At 37.0% G+C, this 27539-nt stretch overlaps 1 protein-coding gene across 6 annotated transcripts in view; it reads left to right on the forward strand.

Moving 5' to 3' along the window:
• SRBD1 (S1 RNA binding domain 1) overlaps positions 1 to 27539 on the forward strand; it is a 228453-nt gene that overhangs the window by 82705 nt on the left and 118209 nt on the right. For all 6 annotated transcript variants that reach the window (XR_015249241.1, XM_086701187.1, XM_086701186.1 and 3 more), the window contains exon 15: positions 20918 to 21009. Coding sequence is in view for 5 of the 6 variants with exons in the window: in XM_086701187.1 (XP_086557313.1) it covers positions 20918 to 21009 (92 nt within the window). In the remaining variant the exon portion in view is untranslated. The remainder of the gene's footprint in view (positions 1 to 20917; positions 21010 to 27539) is intronic.

The raw sequence follows: 27539 nt of genomic DNA on the forward strand, positions 1-27539 counted from the left end.
AGGTGAGGAAGCTGGACTGCAGGCTAATAGGGATTAAAGACTTAGTGGAATGGGAACTTGGGTCAGGCTACCTGATCTTCAGTCTCACACTATTTCCAGCACACATGCTTTTTCACCTCTCTATTGTTTAAATATGGTAGGCGTTTCTGGGAAGTTTGACTTAAGGGAATAAACTTGCCTGTTTTTAACACTCTTAATTTACTCTTTTATCTTTGATTGTTCGTTTGGAGAAGTTGGAGACAACAGCAAAAACCTTCCGAACAAGACTGAGTTTATATTCAGATTAATCCATTTTCATCTGTTTTTAGCATTGAAGAATTTCCCCAAATCATGCACAATACAGTAGTAGGGTCAGAATACCCTCAAAGACCTCATGTTCCTGAAGGGGCCTGAGGCTCAGTGATCAATCTAGCCGGATTTTGTTCTGTGTGGGCCCTCAAACTCTTTTAAATGGTTTGTTATTAAGGTAGTGGGATACAACACTTCTTGAGTTTCCCACCTCTTCCACTTTTAAATGTTTTAGAATTCACCATGAACTAAGTTTGTCTCAATGCTGAGTTGAAACCATTTCATCAACTGGTCATTTTTTTAAGGAAGCATTCTGGAGGAGTGGCCTTTTGGGGGTAAACTCGCCCTTGTTATGTAAGTAGGCAGTTTTGAGCCAGAAATCTTAGCAGCTGATAGGAAATAATCATTGAGGGATTACCTTTGGCCTCATATAGTTTTTATATGGTGAAGAATGTGGAGGAAGAAAGAGATCTCTCTACCACTTCTGGTGTGCTGTCCTGTGGATATGACCTCACTGGAGCCTTGGGTTAAGTGTTCTAGAAGAATAGTGGCATGACGAGGAAGGAAAGAATTTGAAGGTAGAGCTTGATTGATTTCTTGGTTTTGTAGAGGAGGGAAAACTTTTCCTTGACTCTCTTAAAGTCCCTGACTGGGTCTGAAAGTGAAACTGACAAAGACAGATTAACAGAGAAAAGCCTGCACATTTATTTCATTTAAGTTTTATGTGATACAAGAGCCTTTATAAGGGAATGAAGACCCAAAGAAGTAGTTAAATCTGAGTGTTTTGATACCAGGTTTGAGGAAGAGTGGATAGTTGTGGAAAAACATGATAGGACAAAAAGCGTATGAGCTTTGGGTAGTAAATTGGTGGAAACTTGGCAAGGCCCATGTATTGGGTTTCTTGGCATCCCTCCATTTTCAGAGGTAAGGATGCTCCCTTACTCAGATACAAGGAAGATAGCTCTGACAGGAGAGTTTCATGACCTGCCTCAAGGGGGAAGGGGGTCAGAGAATCCTTCCTGTACCTGCTGTTTCTCAGATTCCTTCAACTTAAAATAATTATTCTGTCAAAGTGGCAAATTTGGAGGTGACATATCCTGAAATCCTTCACTTTCAGATTTCACTTCCAGTTAGCTGAGGGGATGTGTCCCAAGGGTAATTAGTGAGTGATTATTGTATTTTTGCTTGGTCCTTCTCAGCAGGAGGTTTTTACTTCTTCCCATTTCCCTTAGGAACACAAACTAGCTTTAGGTGAAGGGGGACAGGCCTTTCTTTCTTCTAACAGTAAAACATGGAGGTTCACGTTTCCATGATTCATATAAGTATGGTGCAGGTGGAAAGAAAAGTATAATTCAATTATGCAAATTCTAAACGCAGAATCACAAGTTAAAAGCTCATAATGGAAGGGATGACCAATTGCTTTATCAAGTAATTTTTTGCACTGTTAAATTTCACTTTGTAGTTCCTTTAGCTGGGGAGCTGTCTTGTTGCATTTAAAATGTATTTAAAATGGAATTTGACTTGTGAAAATTCAGGTTAGGAGCAGATTTTCATGAATCCACCTACAACTAATGCAAAATCATCCTCTTTTTGTTCAAAGCCCAAGTTGATTGTCACTTGGAAATAGTAAAGACTTCAACATATGCTCTTGGCATAAATGCCTGAATTTGATATGCCAGAAAATTGTATTATTCTTTGGAATTTAAAAAATCTCTTCGGGAGATAAGTGTAGTTTAGTATGTTGATACGATTATTTTTTATAGATTCAGGTTTTCTTTCCATTTGGGTTAAGTGATGGGTATTCTTCTTGAATAGACCAGACTAAAAGTTTCTACGTCCAGAATTGTGGTTAGCAGTAGGGCTCCGAAAATTAAGTATACTCAGATCATGCAAATCTAGGAAAACTAAGGAAGGATAGTCCGTAGGCAGAAAACTTGGGGAAATGAGAGTCAATTACATGAAGATTTTCATTTCCTGTCTTTAAACAGCCTTCAGGTTTAGAAGCATACTTAGAAAAACAGTGTTTTAACCAGTCTTAACCAAGACTTCTGTCTTGACAAAGGCATGTGGGTCTGCATGCTACTTTGCATAAGAGATGGATGGTAGTGATGGGAGTGGAGAGAAAGGATTCAAGTGTATTTCAGCCGCTTTGCAGGATAAGGCAAAGCAAAGAAAATAGCCATGCTGTGTGTCTCAAAGGGCCCTTGTGTGGGTATTTCAACTTGAAAGGGGATTAGCATTGGAAGTCTGTGATCATGTCAAACATTTGTAATTGAAGGTGGCTGTTGAAAATAATTCTTAACATAACTGGATTCTAGCAGTCTTGTTGATGATGAGGTAAGTGGAGTGAATAGGAAATGATCTGTTTGTCATCGCTTGAGCCACAAAGCCGAGAAACTTAGTCTCCGGGAATGGAAACTTTAAAAAGCAACAACACTGGGAAATGTTTGATATTTCAAATCAAAGAGGCTTTGGGTGAAAAGTACAGAAGGGATATATAGATGGGAATATATACCATTGAATTTTTGCTTTTAATATTATCTCTTGATATAGTTAAAACCAGACCTTTTGATTACTTTAATAGCCACAGGTCATACGGTGCTTTTGCCAAATTGTAAGACTAGATAACTTAAGTGCATGCCTCATGTAAACGGTTGTATTTTGTGAGCTTGTCTGTCCTGTTGCTTGTATGTATTTCTTGTCCTTTGAAATCAAGGTTTAGGACTTTTGGGGGGGAAGTTCATGGACAATCAGTAGCTCTGGTAGGTGCACATGCCTTCTATGTCTGTGGGTAAATGACAAGTATCATATTATGTAAATTCATCTGGACTTTGAAGTGATAAAGATACAGTAGGATTGGCTGCCAAAGAACATCTGTTACGTCTGCACACTTACACTGCTAATGAATGAACACTTCCCCAAGGCAGTCTGAGTGATATGCAGCTTTTGGGAAACAACAGAGTGAACAGGAAATGTTTTCCTTAGAGGTTTTTATTTGCTCATCTGAGGCAATAGAGAAACATTAAATGATTTGTGGTGGATTTTATTTTCCTGAAGCACCTTCTATAACTTGAAATTCAATCAGTTATTGTGCTAAGGGATGGGTGCACTGACCTTGTCAAAAGAGTGAGCAAGGATTTCATTTGACTTTGGTTTGTTAGTTCACAATACTCATGTATATCTGGGTCTCTAACCTTGGCTTTTTATAACTCAGTAATCCTACGCAGTCATTCACTATGAAAACACTTGTGTTTCTCTTTTTTCTTTGTATTTGTTCATTTGAAAAGCCTTTCAAAAGGAATTGCAGCCTGCATGTGATTATAGCTATCAGTAGCACTTAAACTAACTGCTGAGATGAAACTTTTCTTTCTGGACCCTGCTAATTTCAGTTACCAATAGAAAAAGAAATTTTTTCTCCATTAAGAGGCCCGACTTTACTAATTGGTAGCTGTGCTTTGGGTTGAGCCTACATTCCATAGGGACAGCATTTGATAGAATAATTTTTGACATTTTAATTTGACAAGAAACAATTCGGAGAAATGACCTAGACATGTGCCTGAAGTGAAGTCTTCTCGCTGTGATTGTGATACTCAGTGCCAGGAATGCCTTTGAACGTCTGCAGCACTTTGTAAACCCTGTGATCCATTTAATATGATAGTTCAAGCTTCTTGGCAGGTGTTTTCATAGGACCTTCACCTAAATGATTCTTACACAGTTTAAAGACTTTTTTCCCTATAGATACTAAGATGTGGGGCTGATGCCGTATATTCTACGTTTGTGATGAAAGCACAACTTTCCAGGAGAACAATAAACTTAGGTATGAGCTGTGTAAATTTTATGCCTCTTTGTTCTTTGATTATACTGTAGTCTCCATCTTTCTAACTCAGAAGTATTACTTGCTTTAAAATTTTGCTCCTCGCATTTGAAAATGGTGGAATAGGCTAATTTCAGATACAAGTGATCTGTTATGTATGTATCTCCATATAATGGAAAATTTACATTTTTAAATAGTGAAGTTAAAGCTTGAAGCAAATCTAGAGTGTACACACACACACACACACACACACACACACACACACACGAAAGCATGCATGCTCACTTATTTCTTAAAATTCATCTTAGAATCCTGCATTATTCCAAGTGTATTGGGGAATATTTAAAGGACCAAACACTTAAATGGGTGTTTGAAAAATATATGCTGACAGAAGCCTGGTTTCTAAGCCTGGGAAATAGGCTGAAAGAAAAGGAAAAAGTGATTTTTAGTTTCTTCTTTGTATGTGTGTGTGTTTCAAATATGTGAGGTTTTGTTTTTTAACCACCAGATAAGGTAGAAATGGATACTCTCAAACTTGCTCATGATGATAGTGATTTATTCCAGGTGAGGAAAATGCATTCTTTTTACTACCAGTGTATCCCCTGAGAGTGGGGTGGGTAGATGGTTTGGCAAAGAAGACTGCTTTGAGTTGACTGGTTACATTCTGTTACTTCTTTATAAGCCGTTATTAGTTTGTATCCTGTGTATTTTCGTGAAAAAAATACTTTAATGGATTTGCCAGTCATGTATGTGTTATGTGTGTGCTTGCTTGCTCTTTTTCTCTCTCTCCTGAAAACACTTATCTGTCTGCTTCCTGTGTCTCTCCCCCTCCTTTTCTCTCTTCTTTCTTTTTCTTTTCACTCCCATTTAAATATGAGGAAAAAGTTAACATCCTCCCTCTCACTGTGTAAGAATGCCTCTGTCTACAAATAATTTGTTTTGTTTTATAAAGACCTATTATTTAAATCATTTTTATATTTGTTTTTAGTAAAATCATTTATTTACTGTATTTAGCAATCCAGTGTTTATAATTGCACATAAAGAAGAAACACCACTATTCAGTTTTCCTCTAAGAATCAAAAAAGTCATAGTTAATATTAACATACATACACTTGGGCTTGTATTTTAACACTTTTGTTTTTGTTTTTACAACTTTCAAATGAAAATCATGTTGGAATATGACTCCTATGTGATGTGCTACATTAACATTACTTTAAAGATTGTAGTTTTACTTATAATCATCCTAAATTTGAGTTAGAAAACTTGAAATTAATAGGAAAAATTCATTGGATCCCTTTGATATAAAATATATTTTTAGAACAACATCAAGTCATTTAAAATTTACTTTGGAATAGAGACTTCATACTTAAACAGACTTAAGGGAAATAAAATCATTTTAAAACCTTTTTCAGCCATTGTGCACAGTTACTGTTGGAGGTGATTGCCAGCACTGGAGAATCAGGAAGTGTGTAGTTTAAATTCTTCAGGATCAGATTATATCACAGATTTTCTTTACACATGGTGTTAAGTAGATATTAAGTGACAGCATAACTTGCTTTTCCTTTCTTACCTTTGGGAGTCTCAAGAACTCAGCTTTAGCTTCTAATTTGTGTTATTTTTAGATTTGTTTTTAATTTTAAAGAGTATATGCCTTTACATTGTGACTAATTATCTGAATAACTTTCTTTAGTATAATGTGTTTTTAAAAGTATGTAAATATCTAGTAGCCAGGTTTTAAAATTTGGGGGCAGGAAACTTTATGAAGGAATGGGGGTGATATCATTACTTTTAGGTAAGATTAGACGTGGAGGTTATGTTTATTCATTTGTTAGTTTTAGGATCCTTTACCTCCTGTTTATGATTTTCTTAACATTGAGTATTGTTGAGATAAAATATGTTTGCCAAAAACATAGAACATATGGAGTAGAACATATATGTGAGAGTACTCTTCAGTCCTTATGTGAATGTGGGTCTGTGTTAATCGATATTTACTTTAATCCTTCCCATAAGAATAAGATCTAAAAGTACAAAGATGAGACATTATGTGAGCAACTGCACACAGTTGAAGAATAGTACTTGCTGGTTGCTTAGAAGGCAAGACAAGATAATGTAGATTCCAACGAATTATTTTAGTATGGAAACAGACACAAGTATATGAAAAGTAAATGAATTTCAGTGGTGTAGCCATAGTAAGTAAAAATGTAGAAAAAAAACAATTTCTAACTTGAATTCAAGTGAGGTCCTGGTTCCTGTTTATGCTTTGTCTTTTGAAGTATGGGAGGAAGTCAGGTGTTTTAATGTATAAATCTTTGGTGCAGTGATCCCTGTGTATATTTGAATAGAGCAAAAACCCTAATGATAATGGATTTCCTATTCCATGGATGGATTAGATCATTATATTGTGTACTCTTCATCTGAGTGAATCCTAGTTTATTTAGTTTCAGATGTATCTAACTAGATGAACTGATAAATGCTCCTCCGTAAACAAATAACTTATTTTTATGCTTCTCCAGCATCTCCTGCTTTGAATATTCCTCAGAAATCATTATTATGTCTTTTAAAAAATTTTTTTTCAAAGACTTGATTTTTTCATATGTTTTATTTATTTTTGAGAGACAGAGCACAAGTCGGGGAGGGGCAGAGAGAGAGGGAGACACAGAATATGAAGCAGGCTCCAGGCGCTGAGCTGTCAGCACAGAGCCCAACGCAGGGCTCGAACCCACATACTGTGAGATCATGACCTGAGCCAAAGTGAAGATGCTCAACTGACTGAGCCACCCAGATGCCCCTAAAGACTTTATTTTTAAGTGATCTCTACACCCAACTTGGGGCTCAAACTTCAAGATCAAGGGTTGCCTACTCCACCAACCAAGCCTTCCAGGTGCCCCTCATTACTGTTTCTTAAGAGTCAGATCTGAGGAGAAACCCGAGACCATCATGCCAATTACATTAACCTCTGGGAACAAAATGCTTATCGATTGACCTTCACAGACAACTTTCAAAAGGCTCCAAAGCTTTATTAGTGGGAAAAGATGATTGGGAGGCAAGGAACAGACAAAAGTAGCTATCTAAACAGAAAGAAGTCTGGCCAAGTGGTTCAGAGATCACTTTTTTCTTTTTAAGTCTTGGTTTCACATGATCTTGGCCTAACTTGAGCTCTTTGGTTCTCTTTTACTCCTTTTAGTCCATAAGTAAAATGAAGAGGTATTTGTGATGCTGACTTCCTTATGGGAAGTTAGAGTTAGTAGATCTTAAAACGCTTTCAAAAAGGTAAAAGTACTATGCAAATGCAGGAGATGTGCATTATTACTTTAGAATAACTGAAAGGGCCCTTGTGAAAATAATGCCCATGTTTAGACTAAGCAAAGCATACTATAGCCATTTTCTTCTCTGCATGGAAGGGGCTAGTTTGACCAAATTATCAGACAGACAGGATAGGGATAGGTACCATTGCACTCAGCTATTTTCCCTTTTGTGAGAATCTTGAAGTTCAGTGTTTCTCTGGGCAGCTAATCTTTGGCAGCGAGGCTTTGTTCCGATAGTGGCATCTGGCACCAGATTGATTTAACCACGTCTGAGGTTTGCTCTTTTCAGAATGTGCTCTCTAGGCAGCTTCTGTGTGGCTGTGACATGACCACACGCTGTTGCTGCTTTTCCTGCCTTCTAGCACCACATGTGAGGCTAAGGCCTTCTGACACCTGCCATTTGGAACTTTTACTTGCTGAAAGATGTCAAGATTTTCAGACAAGATGAAGACAGATATAACTGATCGTTCTTTCCTTTCTCAGGAATCAGATGAGGGCATTTGTTCCATGGATGAATTGCTGAAGTATGCAGCTCTGTTAGCTTTGGAAAGCACATGGGGTTTATGTAGATTTGTGTGTGCTTGTTTATGTGCTCTTATTCTCCTTTATACCTATTTGGTGTGATACCCATTTGCTATTTGTATAAGTAAAGGTTTTAGTGTTTACTTTATGGATTTCACTGGATAAATGGTGAGGGTTAGGGCAGAGTACTCCTCTGTATTCCTCATTTTTATTAAGAACCTCACTAGGAAATTGCATATTTTCAAGGACGAGCTTCTTTTATGACCGTATTGCCATACACATGCACACACTAATGACTGTCAAATCTTCAATGGCCAGGAGTAAGACATCTTATTTGAGGTCCTTGCTGCTTCTGTTTTTTTCTGCCTTGAGCCATCCAGAGGAAAGACTGGTGAATAAAAGACAGAAGTGCTAACCTGTTGAGTTTGTTCCTTGTAGTAACTGCTACCTAAATGATTGATGAAAGGAGCTGAACTCTGGTATAAAATGAAAGCTTAAAAAGCTATTATATTTTGCTTATTCTTACCCTTCAGTTTTGTGGCTAAATCGTAATTGGCTGTGTGCTATTATGTAAACTCTTCTGTTTCTCATATCTTGATATTTATGTTGGATCACAAGCCCAGTAACATCACAAAGATGGTGATACCCTAACTTGTTATAATTTAGGAGTTTTCCACTGACTTGAGTTATTTAATTGAAAAAAACCACCACCACCACCAACAACAACAAAAAAATGTAAATGGGGTGGATGAGAAGATGACTAAAAGTGAAGTTATTGGGATTGTTGAGACTGTGTTGAGAACCCATGGATCACCTGTGAAACTATATCTTCTGGCGTCTCTTTGGACAGCTTCTATTTAGTGGCCTTAAGTGGCTAAGTGGAAAAGGGAAAGTGAATATTGGCCAATAGGCTTGTTCCTTGTAGTGTAATGTATGGAAATTAGTAGAAATATAAAATCTGTCTCCAGCAATTGGAAGGCAGTGAGGACTAATGACTTCTGTGTTAATCAACAGTATCCATGCATTGGAACAGAAATATTTGCAAACATTTTAGTGGAAGCCTGGTAGTCTTACAGTAATCAAAGCTTCTTGCTTTACATTCTAGGTTAACTTGAATTATATACGGGACTCGTGCTGCAAATGGATTTTCTTTATCTTTTAACTGGATCCTTCCTATTTTCAGGGTTTTTCCATAAAGTCACAGAATATGTATCTCAGGTCGTGGTTATAGAAACAATGTTCATATAAACTTCTTAATCTTATGATTTACTTTTTGGGTAATCATCAAGGGATAAACATATAGTATTTTGGGTTTCACCTTAGAAACTACTAATCTTACTACTGCTTCTACATGAATTAAACCTACCCTATATATTCTTAAAGTATGTTTCATACACTTGCAAGTTCTAGTTCTAGACAAGATTAGAACTTTGGTTGCCATCTTTGGCTCCTCTTGATTTAAGGTTCAATAGCTTTTCAACAAAGGAAGAGCTGTAATGATATATGAATTGTCTTAAAAGGCCCTTAAGGGAGGAAGGCTAATAAAATCAGACAAAAATATCAAGATAAATGTATCTTTCAGGGAATGCTCTTGTCTCAATAATCTCTACCATGGCGCACCATTTATCTTTGTTCCCATTAATTTGTAGAGTTGATATATTTCTTACATCTTTAAGCATGGTGTTAAAAGCCATAGGACTGATTAATAATTTTGAAAATACTGGCTCAGAAGTTCATATTGTGTAGTGCTAGCATTCCTTCCATTGTTCCCAGTTGATATCTCAGGCCCATTTGCAGCTGAATTTATTCACCCCATAATATGTTAAAGCCAATTAGTTCCAAATTCTCTTTTCCTCCTAAAAACAGTAAATATATTTAGGATGATAGTTGTGATAGGCTTTGCTAAAACAAAACAAAACAGAAAAGCGGATGTGAGTGACGTTTACATATTTGCTGATGTAGATGGGAAACCACTAAGCTTTCACATTTTTGAAGGGTTTGTTATTTCTTTTGAATTTTTGAGGCTTTAGAACAGTGGTTCTCAAAGTATAGCCCTAGACTTCATCAAAATTAAAAACCGTTGTGTTTCAAAAGACCATTAAGAAAATGACAGGACAAGCCAAAATTTGGAAGAAAATGTATGCAAGTCACGTGTCTGATAAAGGACTTGTATTTATAATGCATAAAGAACACTTCTGATTCAAAAACAAGGAGACAAGCCAATTAAAAATGGGCAACAGATTTGAATAGGTATTTCCTAAAGAAGATTAGGGAAGGCCAACAAATACATTGAATAAATGCACAGCATCATTATTAATTAAAGATATATAAATTAAACTACAAGTAAAAAGATACCACATAACTACTAGAATAGCTTTAGTCAGAAAGGCAGACAATAACAAGTATCATCAAGGAAATGAATAAATTGGAGCCCTCGTTAGTTGCACCTAGACAGTTTCTTTTAAAATTAGGCATAAACTTATACTTCAGCATTTCCACTTCTGGGAATCTGTCCAAGTGAAATGTGTGTCCAACATAAAGACTTATTCTTTTTTTTTTTTTTTTTAATGTTTTTGTTTTGTTTTTTATTTTGTTTGTTTTTCTGAGAGAGAATCCCAGGCAATCTCTGTGCCAGCAGCACAACAAGGGGGCTTGATCTCAAAAACAGTGAGATCATGACCTGAGCTGAAATCAAGAGTCAGATGTTTAACCGACTGAGCCACCTAGGCTCCCTGCCGCATTATTCTTAATACCAGAAAATTGGAACCAACCCCAAAGTCCATCAACTGGTGAAAAGATAAATAAAATGTGGTGTACCTAGAACAATGGAATACTGTTCAGCACTAAAAAGGAAACACTGATGCTACAACATGGAAGAATCTCAAAAATCTCATAAGTGAAGAAGCCAGACTCAGAAGACCATATATTTTATGATAACATTTATGACACATGTCCAGATGAAGTGAATAGAAAATGGATATCTGGGGCTGGAGGTGGGAATGAAAACTGTGAATGGGCACACACTGTCTTTTGGGGATGAAAGCGTTCTGAAATTGGATTTTGATGATGCTTGTGTAAAATTTACTAAAAGGCATTGAATTATACACTTTAAGATGGGTGAATTTTGTGAACTGTGAATTATACTACAGTAAAACTATAAAATGAAAAGTGTGGTCCTAGGCCTAGCAGTGCCAACACCACCAGATAATTTGTTAGTAATGCAAATTCTTGGCCTCCAGGGAGCAGAAACTCTGGGGGTGGGGCCCAGGGAGCTAAGGTTTAATAGCCTGCAGCACATTCTGATGCAGGATCATGTTTGAGAACCTTTGTTCTAGAATCAAGGAAGGTCAAATGAGATGAGGATAGTTTGGAGTATGGTGTGTGTACATTCAGACTACCCTGTTCCTGTAACTGCAGGGAAGGTTTGAATGAAGGACTGTTGTAGTAGAGCTAAAGAAAATTACAGGGCAGTGGGAATAAAAATAAACTGGCCTTTCATGTTCTTGCTATGTCCCCACGAGAAGCTTTAGGATTGTGATGTTTGTGTACCACATATGTTAGTAAATTCCTGTGTACTTTTAGGCTTGCTGTTACTTAACAAACATAGCATAAACAGGTTCATTTGCCATAACGACAGTGGAAATTTAGATCCTTGAAGGGAATTATTTCTCCTAAATATTTACACAGTATAATATAGCAGAGCCAGAAATGTGCAGTGATCCCAAAAAAGTAAAGATCTGACTATAGATAAAGAAGTAAATGGAGCAGTCAGCTGAACTGAAATTCATTCTCTCCTTCCATCTGTTCAGTGTATCTTTAAAAACCATGATTAGAAAAGTGGTTGATCTGGAGTAGTGGTCTTATTTATGCATGGCCTGTGTGTTCAGGTTTGATTTTTCTTTTTCTTTTTTTTCTCCCTGGCATTATCCGGGTGGCCAAAAGAAATTCTGACGGTAGAGGTTGCTCCAGAATTGGGCTTGGTAATCCAACTTGCAGGCTGCTAGCTGGTGAATGTGTAAGATGATGTTCCTAGATAGGGTCTCCCTTAACAGGGATTGGGGAGCAGCGGGGGCGGGGGGGGGGGGTGATGGGTATGAAAATTGATCAATGTGTGTCATTAGTGAAATTCACTGAGATTGTCAATGGTAATATATAGAAGAGTATTAGGGAATGTAACACAAACCATTGCTGTTACCAAAACTTTATTCTGTGGGTAGAAGGAACTGGGCTACAAGTTGTTGGCAAAGTAGGTCTGTGTCCTTTTAATTATTGTTATTATTTTACTTTTCATTGTCTCATTTCCTTTGCTTCTCCCCTTTTTTGTTATTGTTCTTTCTTAAAACTTTTAATAATTAGTATTGCATTATTGAACACTTACTATTACTGACAAATATTAGAATAGTATATCTTCTAAGTTGGTAATTCCGATTCTGGGTTCTTTGGGTTTTGTTTTGTTTTGTTTTTGTTTTTTTAGAGAAAGAGAGAGAGCTGGAGAGGGGCAGAGGGAAAGGGAGAGAGAGAATCTTAAGCAGGCTTCTCACCCAACATGGAGCCTGACGTGGGGGCTTGATCTCACAACCATGAGATCATGACCTGAGCCAAAATCAGAGTCAGACACTTAACTGACTGAGCCACCCAAGCTGCCCCTGACTTCTGTTATTGGGTGGATAATAAAGGAATAAAATATTTTGCAGTAAGTTTCATTCTAAAAAGTCTGTGCTCTAGCAATCTGAACTCATATTTACTAATGGATAAACTCCCATAGATAAACTAGAAAAGGTGAAAAGATGAGTTAATGAAGCAAACTTTTCCCTTTGTAAGAAAATTCTACACAGTTCTCTGTGCAACTCTCAAATTTATATCTGAATAGCATTATGTTTGAAAAAGAATAAACAAATGCAGATAATTGGTTTATTATATGAGTAAGTACAAATTGAGTCAATGAACGATTTTGCAGTTAAATGTAAAAATCAGAAGAAGCATACTTTTTGATGTATGGGGGTAGGGGACTCGGCAGATAGGTTGACATCATGTTCTTTAAATCAACACATTTCAAAATGTTGACCAAAGGACATTTTCACTGTAAAATCAGGTCATTATTATTTTTGTGTCTTATCAGTAGTGAACGTGGAATGTTTCCAGTACTGCTGCAGACGACAGTTTCCTCTGCAGTTAATGCTCCTCTCTTTGGGCCGGATTTTTTTGTCTTGGAGTCAGGAGGCCCTGTCCTTTTGCTTAGTCTGACATCACGTAGGCTCCAGGCCTTGTGGTTGCTCCTGTGGCAGCTTTTTCTTGAGCTCCCTTTGTGGTACCATGCAGTACTTGTGACAACTTCATGTTGATCTCAAACGTAGATGGGGAAAAAGAAATAAAGAAGGGATTTTTAAAAGAGAAAGCAGAAGGTGAAGGGAAGGGAGAGAGAGAATAAAAGGGATGCTTACTGTGGAGAGTAGTGGAGATGATCACTTCTGCTGAAGCCATTCTTGGTCAGGAGTAGCTTCTACCTCACTTGAGGGACCCAGCCTACAAATGGGAGACTAGGGGCACCTGGGTGGCTTAGTCAGTTGGATGTCTGACTGTGGCTCAGGTCATAATCTCACATTCATAAGTTTGAGCCTGTGTCGGCTCTGAGCTGACAGCTCAGCCTGGAGCCTTCTTCAGATTCTGTATCTCCCTCTCTGTCCCCCTCCCCCACTGGTGCTCTGTCTTTGTCTCTCTCAAAAAATAAATAAACATTAAAAAAAAAAAAACAAACCAAATGGGAGACAAGCTCTCCATCCTTTTTGTCTTTCAGTTTGTTGACAGTATAGCCTGTGTGTTTGTTGCTTTCCCCTATAATAGCATTTGAAGATACCAGTGATTTTTGGCATCTCTGGCATTGAATGTCCTACTGCCAGTAGTACCAGTGATTTCAACGTAATATTTTGACACAGTGGTCCACTGTAGAGACATAGCATCCTTGTGAACATAGACCTCTGATACTAAATAGCATCAAAACTAACCGTTGGTTGTTTAGAGCCTGGAAGGATAGGTAGCTGGTCCTCTGAGGAAGCTCAAACTCCAAATTAAAGTTCTGCTCCATAGTTGCTAATTTGGGTCTTCCTTTTTTTTTTTTTTTTTTTTTTTTATTTTCTCTGTGGCTGCAAAGTGTTCTTTTTATCTATGTATGGGGCACTGAAGGAAAGGTAGCCGAGGGAATTCTGTACTGTTGAAATCTTGGTGTGTGGGTAAGGTATGATAGGATGTCCATCTGGGAGTACGTACCCACCTTTGGTAGACATTTTAAGTTCTCCCGGGATTATGATGGGTCCTCTGTGTGATTACTGTACCTTTGCCAGGCTTATTCTCTTTGGAAAATGCTCAGATTTTGAAAGAAGGCTTGGAATTATGCTTTTTTCTTTTCTTTCTCTCTTTTTTAAAACTAGCAATTGAATTGTTTCTAACGAGTCATCCACCAGATGGTGCTAGTGTTACATATCTGAAGGTGAACTTCTTTGGCGCTATTGAAATCTTGAGCTTGTGTGTTTTCTTTTTCTCTTTCACCATATTGTTTTTAGTGGTTTTTGTTTTTTTTTTTTTTCCACGCACCCTGCTTTCCTGGCACACTACCGTGTCACCTTGCTTCTGGTACGCTGTGGGTAGTGAACTGATTGTTCCTTGGTGATCATGAAGGATAACTTGGGAAGTGGATTCAGAGGCCAAGGACTGAGTAAAACTTAAGGATATATGAAATATGTAATTTCTTGTAAAATTTTTCATCATACATTTGTTTCTTATCTAGCCTGTGTGTATAAATTGAGAACTTGTTCTTTCTGCTCCAGCTTTCTTTTGTTATGGCAATGTCATAAAACTTATTGTTTGAGATCTAGAAGCCATGTGTGGAAGTTATTTGTAACAAATGATATGTTTACCCATATTAAATTCAAAATAACTTTAATAACTGTACAAGAAAGTTTGGTAGAATAAAAGAGAATGTTGGGTGCTATGTGATACCATCTTTTGTGGCAATTAGCAAGTGTTATTTTAAACTTAAATTTTAAACTTTTTCTGTTTACAAATATTACATGGCTATTGAAGAAAAATTAAAAAAAAACAAGAATGCAATTAAAGGAGTAACTCATTTAAGTACTTTTAACATCACATAAATCTTTTTTTCTTTTTATGTAAAAATTTAGGTAAATTTTAAAATATTAGATTGGTCTTATCACAGTCCTTTTTTTGTTTTTAAGTTTATGTATTTATTTTGAGAGAGAGAGATGGGAAGGGCATGAAGGGAAGGGCTGGGAAGGGCAAAGAGAGAGGTAGAGAGAATCCCAACTAGGCAGAGCCTGTCGCAGGGTCTCAACCTACAAACTGCCAGATCATGATCTGAGCCAAAATCGAGTCAGAAGCTCAATTGACTGAGCCACCCAAATACCCCTCATGTTTTAGTCTTATAACCATTTTTTTTTTCACTTAGTTTTTGGCAACTAATTTTTAGTGACAGTATAGCTTTTCATTTAATGAACCCTCTAATGATAGGGGTTTTGGTTTTCAGTTTCTTTCCATTAAAGCTATGCTCTGACAGGGGCGCCTGGGTGGTGCAGTCGGTTAAGCGTCCGACTTCAGCCAGGTCACGATCTCGCGGTCCCTGAGTTCGAGCCCCGCGTCAGGCTCTGGGCTGATGGCTCAGAGCCTGGAGCCTGTTTCCGATTCTGTGTCTCCCTCTCTCTCTGCCCCTCCCCCGTTCATGCTCTGTCTCTCTCTGTCCCCAAAATAAATAAACGTTGAAAAAAAATTAAAAAAAAAAAAAAAGCTATGCTCTGACAAATAGCACTTGTTCATTTTTTGTGTATTTTTAAATATCTTTTGTATAAATTCTTTTTTTTTTTTTCAACGTTTATTTATTTTGGGGACAGAGAGAGACAGAGCATGAACGGGGGAGGGGCAGAGAGAGAGGGAGACACAGAATCGGAAACAGGCTCCAGGCTCTGAGCCATCAGCCCAGAGCCTGACGCGGGGCTCGAACTCAGGGACCGCGAGATCGTGACCTGGCTGAAGTCGGACGCTTAACCGACTGCGCCACCCAGGCGCCCCTGTATAAATTCTTAAAAATATAATAGCTGATTCAGAAACGATGCATATTTTTTTAACTTCTGATTTATATTTTCAGGATACCATCCAGAAGAGTTCTACAGCTTAAACCTCTTTAACAGTTTATGATTTTGCTTGTTTCCTTACTTCTTATCATCACCAGGTTACCCTAGTTTTTAAAGTGACTAGACATTGCTCATTTGAAACTCCCTGAAATGACAGTTCATCACTAAATATAGGAACTTAAAATTGCTTTGATATTGTCCTAGAAATAAACTTTGTACTTTAACCATTAAATCCTAGAGCACCTTGTGTTCACGGGGTTTTGGTTTGGGCCTTGTTTCCTATCCCTAAAGGACAACAGCCGTCCTTTCATACTTTAGAACAGGTTATCTTGTGTGCAGAGCACAGAATCCAGGTCTGTGTTGCCTAACTTTTTTAGTACTATGTATTACTTGTTGCGGAGCTTAGCTCAAAGCATTTACTCTCTCTCCATATGAATGTTTCTCAGTCTGAAAATTTGGAAGAAGAGTTTTTAGATCAATTATTTTTAAAAACTGTAGTGAAATAAGCTGTGCATTTAACCTAGTAGTTAGTGTGTATTATTATTATTTTTTTGGTGGGCAGAAGGAAGATATGAAAGCTGTTAGCTAACAGTAAGGTTTGAGGAATTCCAATGTACTTTTGAAAAGAATTAAAAACACATCAGTTTTTGTTAATTTAAGCAATATATCCTGGCTGATTTTGATATCTTCCTAAATAACTGCATTTTCATTTAAGTAGATTACCTTTGAATTAAATTCTCCTGTTAACGTGAGGAGGCATGTGATTTAAAATAAGAGAAAACAAAGCTATTTTCATATTTGGGAAATGGGGAGAAGAGAGGAGACATCATGTAACCTTGTAAATGAATGTGAAAACTATTAGCCTAATAACTTAAAAAAACAAATGGCTAGTTCCCCTGTCTCATGAAAGGAATCCTCACCCTCCATCTCAATTTCGTAAAAGAAAATTGCCATTTTCTTATTGTCAGAATGAATAGTCACTCTAAGAAAACTACTTAGAACTGGGTTTTAAAAGATTCATCAACAATCTCTTTTGGCAGAAGATACTTACAAATTCTGTAGTTTAAGCCTAGTTTAAAAAAAAAATAAAATTATATTGATAAATGGTCAGATTTATGTAATATTGGATTTTACTTGAGATAAAATTTAGCATTTTTAACTTAAAGAGTTTTTATTAAAATTTAAAAAAATGAATTTAAGAATAAATGCATCTGTGTTGTGGGCATTTCAGTTTTTAGTTTTGAGTGTATGGTTTGTATGTTTTTAAATAAAAGAGACCCTAAAATCATGCTGAGTTTGATTAAGTGTTTTTAAAAATACCTATTTAATTACAGAGCATTATTACAGTAACATATATATCATATATATCTGGTAAAATGTGAGTCCAGTGTGGTAGCTCCTGAAATGTACTTTCCTATTTTTAACACTTGAGATATTTGCCATATATATATATATTTAGGTATTTACATGTACCAGCAATTTCATTGAAGGAACTTCAGAGCACTATAATAATATTGAACCCTTAATTCATTTACAATTCTCTCATTTAAATTCCCCCCAAATACTAAGTTCTGCTCAAAGTCTTGTCTGCTTTATGGCAAAATAAAGAAAGTAATCAAATTGCTAAGATTATGAGTCCAGTTTCTTTACACCTGAGAGAAATTTGTTTTATGGAATATAATATTTATTAAATCAGGAGCTGTCTGAATTTTATGTAAAGTTCCTTTTTGCTTTTTTCAAAATATATTAGAGATAATTGGAGTACTTTTCCAATAATTTATTGGGAAACTTGCAATACACAGAAAGTGGCTTATAAAATCTAGCATGCTCTCTGAATGTCTATCCTTGAAATCCAAATAGGATATTTGGGGTGGGGTCATTATAACTTTTGTTCTTCTCAGCTTCTCCTGGAAAAAATCATCACCACTCCCAGCTTGATTTGTTTCATTTAATTCTTGCCACATACACTTCTTAGGTCCTTCAGTGTTTTATATTGAAGAAGTCAGTGTTGAGGTTTTTCTGTTCATTTAGATTATTGGAGCATTCTGATCTGTGCTTAGTACTGAACTGTTTATTGGACCCATGCTATGTAATAACTAAAGCATATGAAATTTACTACATTTTGTATTGATTTAATATTAATGTTAATCTAAAATCTTTTGGTGCAGTGTGTCACATCTGTTTTGTATTCCTCTGTTTAAAAGAAGTGGCAGTGTGGTATTTGGAGGAATATTTATTATCTGAGTGTTTTTCTTTGCAACAGTTTCCCTCAGTCTACTGAGAATTATACCTTCCAAGAGACAGTGAATCACCCAGAAAATTCTCAGGTACCAAGTTGCTAAAGGCCACAGTTAATTGGAATTTGTATTTACCACTTCAGTCTCCTTTACTTAATAGTGGTAATTTTGGAGCCTTCTTGAAATGATAGAAAATAAATCTGTGGTGAAATTTTAAAAAATATTCTTTTCCCTTAATAATAGGTCCAGCCTGCACTTCATGGATGCTCTAGGTTTTTTTAGGAAAAACAAAACAAAACAAAACTTTGTTAGACTGTTGATTTGTGTTTGAAACCAGATTTTCCATGACTAGTGTCTGAATATTCTTATACTGTGATGGTGCTTCCTAACCTCTTTTGGGGTTGTGGATTTCTTTAAGTAATCAGTGAAAACTATAATCCCTCTTCCTAGAAAAAAATGGATAAACACAAATATTTTGTATACAGTTTTTATTAATCCTGTTTTTCCTTGCCTAGAAGACCAAGGGCCCCAGGTAAGGAAGTACCACTATGATGAAACTGAAAAATCCCTTCTAGTATGTTGGTTTTAACATCCTCTTATGCCACACTAAGAGTTTTCTTCACTTCAAGCTTTATTTGACATTACATTTTCTCCTTGATCATTACATAGTAGAAGATAAGCAGAATCTAACTCTTATATTGAAGAAAAAGCACAATTACCTTTTCATTTTAAAGTCCATCTCTGAAATCATAGAACATATTTGACCTTCTCCATGCTTTAGGTTCTGTTAGACACAGAAAACAAAACCCATTTTACCTTTTGATTGGAAGTGAAGGCATTGAAAGAGAGAAATGTGCTCCTATGGATCCATTATTTAAGAAAATGGTTCTTCTTTAAAAAGATATTATTACATGTATTGTTTAGTACAAAAATATGGGTTTTCATTTTAATGAGGGGTTGTAAAGCTATTCAGAAGTTATTTGTGCTTCTTTCTGCTGGTTAAGAGCTCATTCTTGGGTTTCAAGCAGATTAGGGTTCAAATCCACCTCAGTAGTTTACCTTCCAAATGACCTTGGGCATATTACTTTTCTGTTAAAGCAAATTTTGTAATACACACTCATTTACCTCCTTTTGTATCCCGAGGGTAGTATTGATGAGGAACAGGATAAACAGCCCTGCTTTTCAATCGCAGCGTGTTCATTTTTCCTATTATGAAATTTAGGACAGTAGACTTGGTTGCAAAAAAATATAAATCTTCATATTCCCCAAAATAATCTTCAAATCTTGGTGGTTTTTAATTGTTGTCAAAGTTCGGTCAAGAGTTCTTGAAACACAAGGGGTAGCAAACTAACTTTTTCACACTTTTCTTTATCAGTGTTCAGCTCTTAAAAGGGGGCAATATTTAAAAGGTATCCACTAAACTTGTCTTATAATTGAAGTAAATATTGAGGAACAGAGAAGGGAAGAAGTTTCTAATAGTGGATTAAAAATTAAGTGCTAATATGTTTCTGCTTTTGAGTCTTAATGCCTAGATGGCACGGCAGAGAGGTATAGGTCTTGTAAATTCTAAGGGTAGATGATGTTTCTTTGCGTGTTTTGTCATAAAAAAATGCCTCTAATTTTAAAAATGTTCAATGAACTGTAGTGATGTCAACCACCATAAACAGGTCAGCTGCAGAAGAGTGGTGTATGAAGTATTTGGAGGCAAAGAAGAAAGGAAGAGGATGATGTATGGGATGCTTTGATTAAATAGATGCTGAAATGAAATGGTTTGACCAACTGCCTGAGGTCAAAGGCTTCAAGTTTACTGAAGGATGATTTTAGATTCTCCTGAAAAGAAGTGGGATAATATCCCATCTGATCCCCTTCCTGTTCACATTGTGGTTGTTCATTATAATTGAGTAATAATAATGGAAGTGTCTATGGCAGTGGTTTTTGTATATATCCACGTATGTACATATCCACACACATGTGTATGTGCTTTCCATGATGCTTTAGAATGGTTAACTCAGTTGGGAGTCATTAAGTGTCAGTCAACAGCGGATTATAAAGAGAATTTCAGTGTATTCTGGAAATTTGAAGTTGGCATCAGGGGAGAGTATCCATTGTGTTTTTCTATAATCTATTTGATTACTATGGACAGGAAACAACTGAATGAATTCATTATGTATTTAAACCTGTGTATTTCTGGGGCACCTGGGTGACTCAGTTAAGCATCTAACTCTTGCTTTTTGACTCAGCTCACCATCTCATGGTTTGTGGATTCCAGCCCTGCATTGGGCTCTGCGTTGACAGCTTGGCACCTGCTTTGGATTCTCTCTTCCCCTTCTCTCTGCCTTTCCCCTGCTCGCTCACTCTCTCTCTGTCTCTCTCTCTCAAAAAATAAATAAACCTAAAAAACAATAAACCTCTGTATTTCCTCTGTGCAGAACACAAACATTACTTGATCACATTATGTTTATGAAAAATTAAATGCTATAGGTACCACTGAAATAAAAAGAGAACAGGTGTTTTGTTTTTTTTTTTTCTTATAATACCCAGTCTTATTCATTTATTTTCTTCGACCAGGCAGAAAGTTTGGAAAATTATATTCCCCCTTTTGTTTCTTCTCAGTATCGTCAGTGAAGCAGGGGCATCAATCTACAGTGTCAGCCCTGAAGCTAACAAAGAGATGCCGGGGCTGGACCCTAATTTGAGAAGTGCAGGTAAGAAACTATGAACCATCACAAAAGCATGTGATTGTGATACTTTGGACTTATGTTTTAAGCAAGCAAAATATTTATCCAAAATCATTTAGAAGATATATACGTAAGAATTGGCATGTTAGGAAGAAAGTGGTTGATTAGGATAATTAGAATTATGGAACAGAAGAGGAAGAATACTAGAAATTAGCCCAAAATGCCCTTAGTAAAATTAAATGCTTGAAAGTTAATAATAAAATTAATAAGATACTCTAAGATCTCATATTATTACTATAAAATATTATTTATTATAGCTTTTTATTGGCAAAATTAATATATTAACCTAAATATATTTATTTTGCAAATTAAACACGCATAGTTTATTGCTAAATATTTGTCAGATGACCAGTTTCTCTTGTCTTGCTAATGCGGTTTCATTTAATGTTTAAAACAGCCTGCTTTGAGTTTAGTCACATTAAGTTGCTTTGGTTTCTGTTTTGTGGAATAGTTAAAATCTTGTGTGTGAAGAAATTAAGATAGCTTGATATGTCCTGTGAAAATAATTTGTATTATAAGGAAAATGTTAACTCTGGTCAGAACATTTTTCTGTGTAATAGCTGGAAATTTAGACGTTGTTAGAAAGGGACTTTTGAAAAAAATTTTAACTTAAAATTTCATTGGCTATTCTTCAAGTTTCATTGGCTATTCTTGAAATATGTACCTGGAGATACATATTTGAAATTTTTTGCATTAATCTGAGGCTAAAAGCCTACTTACATCCAAAAGAGCTTGTAGTTTCCCTTTGATTGTTTGCTCCATGATACAGTCCCCTGTCTAACATGGTCATCTTCTCAAACTCAGATCCCAGCTCAAAATTTTGATCCTTCTGTGAAACTTTTCCCTGTCACAGCAGTTCAGTGTGGGCTTTGTCTCCTTGCCATGTACTCGGTCGGAGGAGGAGATATAGTAATCATATTGGGAACTGCTAATAATTGCCTTAGTCTCATAGTTGCCCTTTGAGACATTTATTATTCCCACTTTACAGATGAGGAAACCAAGGCTTAAAGAGGCCACATAACGAATAAGTATATATATATGTACTTCTATAATAAAAGGATACTTTTCTTTCTTAAATAATAAAATTCAAAACCTTCCAAGTTGGTGGCACTGAAAGATAATCTTCTAACAGAACGTTTGAGAGAAATACCGTCTGGGGAGTGGCAGTCTCTCCGACCTCCCACTGCTACGGGGGCTGCTGTTTCCTCTTCACCACTGGCCTACGTGGGTAATTGTCACAGTGTTGTGGGTGAGACAGGATTACAACATCCCAACAAGACTCTCTGAAAATAGGAGATAATAAAAAGAGGAATCATTACATGGTCCTACTTACTCAGATTCCAAAGGCTGGCTGTGTCTTCAGTGTGTGATTCACCACAGGTATGCCTTCCTTCTGTGATTCAGCTTGCTCTCGTATGACAGTGACTATGTTTGATCCATATCAACTGAAAAAATCTACCTAGACATATTGAGTCTTCCAGGAGTGGTCCTGAAGGCAAATACTGAAAGCAGCTCGGAGTCTCCATTCTTGGTTTTCTAGGGCCGCCACCTTTTCAATTCCTGACTTCTGACCAGAGGTCCTTTTCTTTCCTAGTGACTGATGCCAGGGATGACTTTATACTTCATTTGAGACCTGTGCTACCTATGGGTGTGGGTTTTACTTTTTAACCCTCTGTAAGTTTACTCTGTCTGAACGTAACAGAACCTTAACATTCATACAGTGTTAAACATAACGTAAGATGACCTTCTGATCACTACATCTTCTGACCTGTTTGTCAGCCTATTGAAAGCAGAGGTTATCCTTATATGTGCTTATGGTCTCCCATAATAAGTGCATCATACATGAGAGGCATTTCAACTGGATAGATAGAATAGTAGGTAGGTGATATTAAAATGTTTATTACAGATTTCTGACTTAAAAAAGAAGATTGAGTATACCTGTTATTCCTTTACTCCTTTCTGAACTCCCACCAAAATGACAATAACATGACAGAAAGAAGGCAGAAACTCAGGACAAGGAGGATGGAGAGGGAACAGCAACAATCATTTTGAAGCTAGTAAGCAGATGACTGAATAAGAAGTAAGGTAGCCAACTTGAGAGAGTTGAATACTAAGAGAGCATGTAGAAAACAGAGAACTAACCTGAAGTGGTCATGGAACCCTTATAGGTTCAGGAAATTCACCAGGTTACCTTTAGAAGTATCTTGTGAGGGCAGTGGGTGGGTCTAAAGTAAGAGGATTGATTGAAAGTTTTGTTTAAAGGGCAATTAGACCAAGTTAAACCCAGCAATTCCACTCCTAGGTGTATACTCAAAGTTGAAAACAAGGACTCAAACAAAATACTTGTACACTGTGCTTATAGCAGCACTATTCACAATAGCCTAAAGCTGGGAACAACCCAAAGTCCATCTGTGGCTGAATGGATAAACAAAATGTGGTATATCCATACAATGGGATATTATTTTTAGCCATAGAAAAGAAGTACTGACATGTGCCACAACATGGATGAACCTTGGAAACATGCTGAGTAGAAGAAGCCAACACGAAATGCCACATATTGTATGGTTGCATTTATATGAAATGTACAAAATAGGCTGAGCTATAAAAGCAGAAAGCTGATTGGTTGTCATCGGGCACTGAGAAGAGGGGCAAATGAAGAGGGACTGCTTAATGGGTACAGGGTTTTCTTTGGGGGGCGTTGAAACTGTTTTGGAACTTGATAGAGGTGGTGGTTTGTACAACAGTGTAAGTATAATAAATGCCACTGAATTGTACTCATTGGTTAATTTTATGTTACGTAATTTCACTTCAATTAAAAAAAAAAGACCTTCCATTCCACACAGTTAAGTGATTGTTCTTTCACCTTTGCAGAAGACCGGAGATTTGTTTCTCTGGAGAGGGCTAAACAGAAAGTCTGTATACTGGAGGACACAGGTTATACATGAGAGTTGGGATACCTACTGAAGAAGGGATTAAATAATTACTTACATGCTGATGTAGAGATCTTGGAGAGCACTAAGCCCTCCATGCAGGAGATAAGGGAATTCTGACACCTAGACAAGAGAAAATACCTAAAGAACTGAGATCAGAGGTACAAACAGAAATGGGCCAAATCACCATATAATGAAGCCCACAGCTGATAAACTTCACATTTAGGCAAAGCGCTTAGAGGCAGCTTTTTGGTACCCTCTTCCTGATGGACAGTCAAGGGTCACCTGTCATTTAAGGAAACTTACACTGTTAAAGATAGATGGTGGGGGGGGGAGGGGACAGTACAGAAGCCACTTGGGTGAAATAAAGACTTTAGAAAAAGAAGAAAAACTTTTACATCCTTAGAGAAATGAAAGATATTTCATTCATTTAAATAAACTTTACATAAAATAAAATTCACCCTTTTTAGGTGAATTTTTGAATTTGTCTATGCATTTTGAAAAGCTTAAACTAGTCAGGTAACCACAACCACTGACACCACAATCAAGATAAAGAATATTTTTATCAGGTCAACAGATTTGTCAGCTTCTTGTTCAGAAATGTAGTTATTAATTAGGGGATCAAGATCATTAATAAGCTTTATAATGAAAAAAATTCTTATTTGGAGTTGTTGAATGAAAAAAGACAGCACTGGGAAATTTTACTTACCTTCCTCTGTTGCTGTCTGATGGCAAGGGGAAATTTAAAATGAGGTGAGTGTTGGACTTTAGAAATAAAAATTTCCACTTTGATATGCTTAGATAACAGAATATGTCATATTTTTAGATAACAGAATAAGGCAAATTATTTTAAATCTCACTAACCTTTAGATCATGACCTGAACCAAAATCAAGAATTGGATACTCAACCAACCAAGCCACCCAGGCACCCCCAGAATAAGGCAGATTTAGGAGAATACAGTTATTACAGTCTTTTAAGCAGGAAGTTTATTTGCTTTAGAAGCTTTAAGATTCTAGATATTTCATAGAACTGAAGACCAAAACCCATACCTTTTTATCCTTCAGATAGAAGGCATATTATGAAGGAGAGGGAAACAGTGCTTTCAAGGGTGCTACATACAGTGGTGCAGGTTGTACACTGTACATCCTGCCTAACCACATGCGGAAGCTCTGGTTGCTTACCTTTAGCACTCAGTCTGTGCTCCCTGCCCCTCTTTTTGGTGTAACTAACAGAATTTTTCCCTCTAATGCTTAATTTTGTCTCAGTAGCAGTTGAGTTGTCTCCCTTTACACATCGAGTTACATTTTTCCCATTTAACAAGTTACCATATATTAAAGACTAAATTCCTATGTATCCTTTTTGTCATCTTTTCATTGGTCTGTCTAATGTGCCACAATGCAAGAAGCTCTCAATTACTGTGGCTTATGACGTGATTTGCTTTAATCTTCTTTTAATGGCACTTTTCTTTTTTTAATGTTTTTTTTTTAATTTATTTTTGAGAGAGCGCATGCGCGCGCGCGCGCGCACGCACGCACGCACACACACACAACAGACGCGCGTGCGCGGGAGGGGCAGAGAGAGAGAGAGAGAGAGAGAGAGAGAGAGAGAGAGAGACAGAGAGAGACAGAGAGACAGAGACACACACACACACACACACACACACACACACAACAGACGCGCGTGCGCGGGAGGGGCAGAGAGAGAGAGACAGAGAGAGACAGAGAGACAGACACACACACACACACACACACACACACACACACACACAGAATTGGAAGCAGGCTCCAGGCTCCGAGCTGTCAGCACAGAGACTGATGCACGGCTTGAACTCAGAACTACGAGATCATGACCTGAGCTGAAGTCCGATGCTTAACCAACCGAGCCACCAAGATGCCCCTTAATGGTGCTTTTCTTATGCATTTCTTTTTTTCCATATAAATTAGAGCCATTTAATTAATATTTTTAAATCTCTAGAATATAAAGTGAACTTCTTTCTGTTAAATTGGCACTTTTATCTACATTTCTGTACACTTAAAAAAATTTTTTTAACATTTATTTATTATTGAGAGACAGAGAGACACAGAGCATGAGCAGGGGAGGGGCAGAGAGAGAGGGGGGAAGACACAGAAGCAGGCTGCAGGCTCTGAGCTGTCAGACACAGAGCCCGATGTGGGGCTCAAACTCACAAACCGTGAGTAAAAGTTGGATGTTTAACCGACTGAGTCATCCAGGGGCCCCTGTACACTTTATTTTTATTACTCGCAGGCGATATACAACACAGTAAATGGATTGTCCTCCGTGGTATTTTCTTATTGGTTGTTGATGGCATAGGGTACTGCTTAGTTATTGTCTGGGTGTCTTTTAAAACCAGCCAGTTGAAATGTTGCTAGTTTTGATATTTTTTCAGTTGACTTGCTTGGGTTGTCTAGGTAGTCAGTCATCATCTGCAAATCGTCGTCATCATCATCATCATCTAGTTTCTATCTCTTCAGTAATTATACCTTCCTTTTCTTGTTCAGTTGCGTTGACTAGAATTTCCTGAACAATGGTGAATAGTAACAGTGATATAGAGATATATTGACATCATGTGGGCAAAATAGTATTTGGCATATGTTTGGATATACTACATTTAAAAAAATATAGGGGTGCCTGGGTGGCTCAGTTGATTAAGCATCTGACTTGATTTCAGCTCAGGTCATGATCCCATGATTCATGAGTTCAAGCCCCACGTCAGGCTCTGCTCTGGCAGGGCAAAGCCTGCTTAGGATTCTCTCTCTCTCTCCCTCTCTCTCTTTTCCTCCCCCACTTGTGCTTTCTCTCTCTCTCTCTCTCAAAATAAATAAATAAACCTAAAAAAAAAATAAAAATACATAACCACTTCATTGACATATAACTTACACAGCCTCAAATTTGCCCTTTTAAAGTGGATAAGTCAGTATGTTTTAGTACAGTCAGAATTGTGCGGCCATCACCTCTATCTAACTGTAGAACAGTTTCATCCCAAATAGAAACCCAGCACCCATTAGCAACAGTCCCCCTTGCCCTCTTCCCCCCAGCCTCTGATAAATACGAATCTACTTTCTGTCTGTATGGATTTGCCTATTGCCAACATTTCATATAAATGGAATCATTACAACACGTGGTCTTTTGTACATGGCTTCTTCCACTTTAGCATAATATTTTCAAGGTTCATTCACGCTGTAGCATGTATCAGCACTTCATTCCTTCCCATTGCCAAATAACTTTCCATTGTATGAGTATATCACATTTTGTTCATTCGTTCATCTGTTGATAGATATTTGGGTTGCTTTCACTTTTTTGGCTGTTATAAATGATGCTGCTATGAACATTCATGAATAACATTTTATGTAGACATATGTTTTCACTTTTCTTGAGTGTATACCACCTACGAGTAAAAATTGGGGGACATATGGTAACTCTGTGTTAAACATTTTCTAGAATTTTGTTTTCTATCTACTGCTATGCTTTCCTCCCTGTTTATTCTCTGTCTCTTTCACTATGTCAACCTTTTATTCTCTATCTCACAGTGTGAATGTGCCCCCAAC

This window comes from Puma concolor, chromosome A3 (genome assembly GCF_028749965.1).
Source record: "Puma concolor isolate L17-30 chromosome A3, mPumCon1.1.hap2, whole genome shotgun sequence".
NCBI lineage: Eukaryota > Metazoa > Chordata > Mammalia > Carnivora > Felidae > Puma > Puma concolor.